Source organism: Acanthisitta chloris, unplaced genomic scaffold (genome assembly GCF_000695815.1).
Source record: "Acanthisitta chloris isolate BGI_N310 unplaced genomic scaffold, ASM69581v1 scaffold17955, whole genome shotgun sequence".
NCBI lineage: Eukaryota > Metazoa > Chordata > Aves > Passeriformes > Acanthisittidae > Acanthisitta > Acanthisitta chloris.
The window spans coordinates 12,689-18,573 of record NW_008675536.1 but is presented as its reverse complement, the minus strand read 5'-3'; the positions used below and the strand labels follow the sequence as shown (position 1 = coordinate 18,573).

At 42.3% G+C, this 5,885-nt stretch overlaps 1 protein-coding gene across 1 annotated transcript in view; it reads right to left on the bottom strand.

The window, feature by feature from the left end:
* Positions 1-2,338: 2,338 nt before the first annotated feature.
* Positions 2,339-5,885, bottom strand: part of ANKLE2 (ankyrin repeat and LEM domain containing 2) — a 13,079-nt gene continuing 9,532 nt past the window's right edge. The window contains exons 11-13 of the mRNA XM_009075795.1: positions 5,667-5,681; positions 5,017-5,148; positions 2,339-2,576 (exon numbers count right to left, since the gene is read on the bottom strand). Of these exons, the coding sequence (XP_009074043.1) occupies positions 2,339-2,576; positions 5,017-5,148; positions 5,667-5,681 (385 nt within the window). The remainder of the gene's footprint in view (positions 2,577-5,016; positions 5,149-5,666; positions 5,682-5,885) is intronic.

The window sequence follows — 5,885 nt, the reverse complement described above, 5'->3', positions numbered from 1 at the left end:
AAAAAGGACAAAGAAATAGTGTTAGTATCAGTCTCCTGGCTCAGTAACAAACTCTTAGCAAAAGGGCAAAGCTGCTGTACGACAGCTCAGAGGGACCAGGGTGGAGAAGAGCAGCTGCACCCACAGCAATTTACACCATCAGTTCAGCTTTAACATGGTACTAGGCAATTACTCATTAGCTGAATAATTTCTCCAGAATGATAAAAACATAATTTACATTAAATTATCTTAAAAACAACAACCAACCAAAAAAACCCAACCCCAAAAACCCTACCCCAAACGTTTTAAAGTAAAACTGTAGATATTTGGGACTTTTAAAATGTTTTATTGAAAACCAGATAAAAAAACCCAAACCCTTATGAAAAAGTCAGGTAACAGCAGGTTGCTTGGGGTTTGGTTTTGTTTACAAATGTCTCTTAAATCATGTCCTCTCCCCAGTCCCAGCTAGTTGTCTGGAGTTACCACAAGCATTTGTGTAAAGTAGCTCTTCTGAATGTCCAGCTCACTGGAAATAGGCTTAATTAGAACAGAAGAGCAAAATAACCCTTTGTAGAATGAGTTCTAAAAGAGGACTCTCTCCCCCCAGGGAGAGCTATCACTCTGCATAATCAAAATTAGAGACATGGAAATAACTCCTGTTTAGAAAGCCCAGAGAAAAACTACTGTATGTGCCCAGAGCAAGTGGATGCCACTTTTTTTTTAAAAAACTTTTAAAAGAACAAAAATTGAATTAAAAAAATATATTACAAAAGGCACTACTGAGCTTGCAAAAGCATTAAGTGCAGTGTTTCAGGTTTGTACCAAATGATGAACCTGCTGAGGGGTGCACAGTTTGTGTACAGAACAGTCACTGCCGTGAGCGGCCGCCGGAGCCGCCCGAGGTGGAGCCACGGGGGCAGCTGGGCTGACCCTTCCTGCTCCCACGGGTGGGTGTTTAACCTGGGTGCACTTCCCTTACAGCCATCCAAGGCAGCTCTGTGCTTTCTCACTGGCTGTGTGGCACCAGTGAAGACTAATCCATCCCTTCTTACCTGCACAGCCTTGGCAGAGCTTCACTTTCTGATCAGATTTATGTTGTAAGAATAGATAGGTTTCTCTTTCTTTTTAAGCCCAAGAGCTCTGTTCTGGAAGCCTTCCCTCCCTTGCCATTACAACCATTAGGCTTGATCTGGAAAGCTCTCTAGAGTTTTGAAAGCTTTGTTCATTCTCAGCACTGTGCTGTCGAAACAAGTCATTCTTACAGAAGGCTGAAGAATAAAATTATCGACTGCTGTAACAAAAACTCATTACCATGTCAAGACTAGAGACACAGTAAAAGCTTAGGTTTCAATAAAAATATTTTTAGTCCTTATTCCTCTCTCTTTACAGTTGGGAAATAAGGAGCCACCTCATGGGCCAGTGGCTACCACACTAGTATAATATTACAAACTAGACCATTAAGGTGTCTTGCTGGTAAATTTGCTGAGATTATTGCTGATGTGCTTTTGTGTAATAACTATGAAAATCTGCTAATCTTAAAAGCTTCTGTGGGAAAAAAACAGCTAATTTTTAATGTTTTTTTTCCTTAATCTTCACACTACTGTCTAAAGGAATCTCCAGTAGTTCCTATAGTGCCCCTTTACTAAAGTACTCGGTAGATCCTGGTGTTTGCAACAGCCTCAGAATAAGCAGAGACTCAAAGTTCTCTGTGCACATTGGTGCTGACATACACACATATGTACAGGTGAGTGTGTGTGTGTATATGTGTGTGTGTGTGTGAGTATTAACTGTCCAGCCCCAACTGCTGGCTAGAAATATCCTGTTCATGCACAGAGTTTCACATCCCTGCTCCATACTGGAAACCTGTCCTTGCATTACTCAAGCTTGTTTTAGGCTTTTCACTGTGAGCATTCCCCCTGCAAGCAGGAGAACGTTTCATTTCCTGCCATTTGTTTCATCTCCTGAGACTCTGTTTGCTAATGATGTGTTTCCTCTACTATCCAAGGTGAAGAAAGGCAGTTGAGGGCTAATGTGTTCATTACAACAAGGATAACTAGTGATAACAAATACCACCATTTCTAGGGGACAGTTTGACTCACCCTGGTACTGGCAACAAGGGTTAGTTCAGAGCTACTGGACAACTGCACTGACTGGCACAAACTTCTTGCAGATCACCAGTAATAATCTATCTTGTATATGGCATTAAGACATATATTCCATTTTTTTTAACATACAGTTGTCCTCAATTGAGGAAAAATAAATAGCCAAGTACAGAGCTCATGTCACTTTAATAACACTGTAGTTTTTCCCTCCACTCTACCAGTGACATCACTGAAGTCCCAGGACGATGAATCGTATTTTAGTGGGCAGGAGGCTCTGCAAAATACCTCAGTTTTAGCAGAGCCTGGTGGACACAGGCTGGGCTGTAGCGCCCAGGACTCCCACGCTCCGGAGAGAACGAGGCAGCACTGCTGTGTTTTCCTGGACTTCCTGGTATAGGACTATTTCTTCCTGAATTTGGATACCCTGGAGCGTTTGGAAGGCCAGCAGCAGCGGCTTGGGTCTGGAATCTTGCCTTCAGTGCTGGACTTGGCCAACTGAAAGAAACAAGAAGTCATTTTGCATTTTTAAAGCAAACTGCAGTAAGAGCAGCACTGCAGCTCTGAATCACTTGTACACCTTGGAACTAATGCACCAGCTGACAGAAATCACGTCTGGTACGGGACAGATCTGAGAAGAAACAGTGACAGTACAATACATTCTGTGTTGCCTCAATCACGAAGGTCATTTGCTCTGAAGTGGCCATCAAGAAAAGAAACAGGGGCTTGGGAAGCAGCTGGGCCACTTCAGTGCAAGCCTCTCATCAGAAAAGGGCATCAGGACCACGGCTGACCTGCCCTTGGCTAGTGCTGCTGCTGCTGCTGCTGTGGCTGAGCACAATTCCCTGCCTTTTTGTTAAAAATAACCTTTAGATGCCACACAAGTAATACAATTTTACTATAGTGTCAGATTTTGTCTTAAATTGATGAGAACTAATATCTAAACTTTCTTTGAAAACAGAGCAAAGTATTTCCTTTGTTAAATTAAAAACCCTTGTCTGTAAAAACCTTTCCATTTTCTCTAAATTTAAGCTCAAGGCAGCAGAATGACCACGGGTTGTGCCTAGCATCTGGCCCTTCTTTGACATGTGACATGATTTTTTAAAATGAGCCTCTACAGAAAACATGCCATAAGCTAAAAACGTTTTATAAGGTTTAAATATATAAATGAGTAAATGTGAAGCCACCGCCCCCCAGCCATGGCCCCTCTGCACTCACACAGCTTATCTAAAACCTTCTGAAAATCATTTTCTCCTGACAGACCTGCAGGTATCTGCATTGTTAGCTCTGGTATTTGCAGTCAGTCCTACATCCCTAGCACAGAGTGAGTGTATGCCATCTCTGCTTTTGGCAGAGGCAGCACTGCAAAGTGAAGGAGGCTGACACAAGCCTTGGCATTGGCAAACATTTGCATGAATTTCCTGATGTGATTACACCCAGAAGCTTGTGCTACATATTAGCACTTTGGAACAACACCCTGGATCTTCCACAGAGTGGAGTAAGAACATAAAAAGCCTAAGACTGTTCCTTTTGAAAAATGAATCACACAAATCAGGGGATGAGAGAATTCGACTTTGAAAAGTGAAGTAGCAGAAGGACACTTATCAGCTGAAGCATGAAAACAATTCTGTTTTTAGCTCCACTTTAACTCAAAGAAATCTTGGTGAGTTTCATGTTTTTTTCTGAAGCAACACTTGCTGGCCCTATTTCAGTGTAGTTTGAAACAGGCACAAGGAAGCTGCTCTCTTTCCCAGTGCTTAGCACCGGGCAGTGTCTCCCCTTCCACTTACCACCTGCACTCCTTCCAGCCCTGTCACGTGTTGTTTCAACTCTTTCCACAACATTCCTCATGCTCCAATCTCTGCTACCTTAACACAGCTGCACAGCTGCTGGTTTCCAACTCCAACGCTGAATTTTGTGGCCAATAAAGCCAATCAGTTATATTTTTAAAGCAGGCTCTGACAGAGCTTTCAAGGCTCTGTTTTTAAAGCACGTTTGAAAAAGTTATGCTTAATGCCTATATCAAGAACTACTTAGTGGAAACAGTTCTCATAATAAGTGGAATTTCACACATTTAAGAAAGCTAGAAGGAGGAACAAGAGAAAAGTCAGGACAGGTCACTGAATTGCTTTCTGTTCCTGCCCCCTTTCTGATCTGGTGTGTGGTACTGGGTCATCTGTTAGTTTTCCAAGAACTTTATCATGACCATATAGACATTGGCAGCTTTCTAAGGGACTCCTCAGTATTCTGGCCAATGTCTATCACAATGGAAAGGAATCTTTATGTTAGTACAATTACCACAGGAACTCACTTGTATGAAAACTGTGTCTTTGGGTTCCCAAACCCAGCAACATTCAAAATAAAACATGACCAGGATAACTTGCCTTAGGCCTTCCAACAAATGCAGCCTTCATCCACTGTTTGTGTGGCAAAACACAACATCCTCTCACAAAAGTACACACACATCATCCTACACACTAACAATTCCTTTGGACTGAGGTAATAGAGGGCAAAAATAAAAACAGTAATAAAAAGATGTCTGAAGATATGAAACCCACTTTAATGTCCCTCTGCACAACCTAAGTACCTCAAAGCAACACAACATTCCTGCACTGCACACACAACAGGGATGAATTACCAACCAACAGCACAACTACCACTAAGTCCAATGAAGGATCCAAGTACTAAATCAGCAAAGTGAGACACTGGCCAACTGGAAAACACTCATGTCTGATCTGCCAGTGTAGACATGTTACTTGGAAGTGCAGTGTAATGGAAGGAATGTGACTGCAGCACCAGGAAACTCTCCTTGTGAGCAGAATATTTAAAACAAGATCTTTGTGAGCAACAAGGCCCTAAATTCTGCTGTTCAAGCTGTTCTGCAGCTGATCCTCTAAAAGTTTTGTTTCAACTCATTTGACTGGATGTGCAGCCATACCTTTGCCTGTCAGATGAGGAGTATGACTGCACCATGTGTTTCCATTTGTAAATCATTGGGTATTTCTGTGGATCAATCTCTGCTGCTTCTATGGCTGCTAAGACATCACCATCCAGCTTTGAGGGCTGCTCCCTAGAAAAGAAACAGAACTAGATGAAAAGAGAACTACAAATTTGTTCAGGCACTAAAACACCCCAATTCCAAACCACTTAGTTTTTAGATAAGCAAACAGATTGCCTGTGCTCCTCTCTAAACAGCTTCTCCATAAGCTCTCTCCAGCGGGCCCTGGAGTGACTGTCTGCAATTACACAGAAGCCTCAGAAGTTTTGGAAATTTCATCTGAGGATATCCCAAGAGTGTAGTAAACACTTTGCTAATCTAAGTCAGGCTCATCATGAAGCCACAACCCTGTCAGATGAATGTGAACAGCCAAGTTAACTGAAACTCATTTGGAAACATGGACTTCTCTTCCTTCAGCTGTAGGTACAGTGTTCAGGTACCAAGGTGCAAGAGAATTGCACAGCTTGGAGAACTCCACAAACCCTGGAGCACTTTCAGATGGTCATTCAAGGCTGATTGCAACTAGTGGTGCTTAGTGTCACACCACCCCAACCTTTTATAAAACACATCTTGTTTTTGCAAACAGAAACCCAAGGACAAAACTTCTCTTCCTTCAGCTGTAGGTACAGTGTTCAGGTACCAAGGTGCAAGAGAATTGCACAGCTTGGAGAACTCCACAAACCCTGGAGCACTTTCAGATGGTCATTCAAGGCTGATTGCAACTAGTGGTGCTTAGTGTCACACCACCCCAACCTTTTATAAAACACATCTTGTTTTTGCAAACAGAAACCCAAGGACAAAGTTAAAAG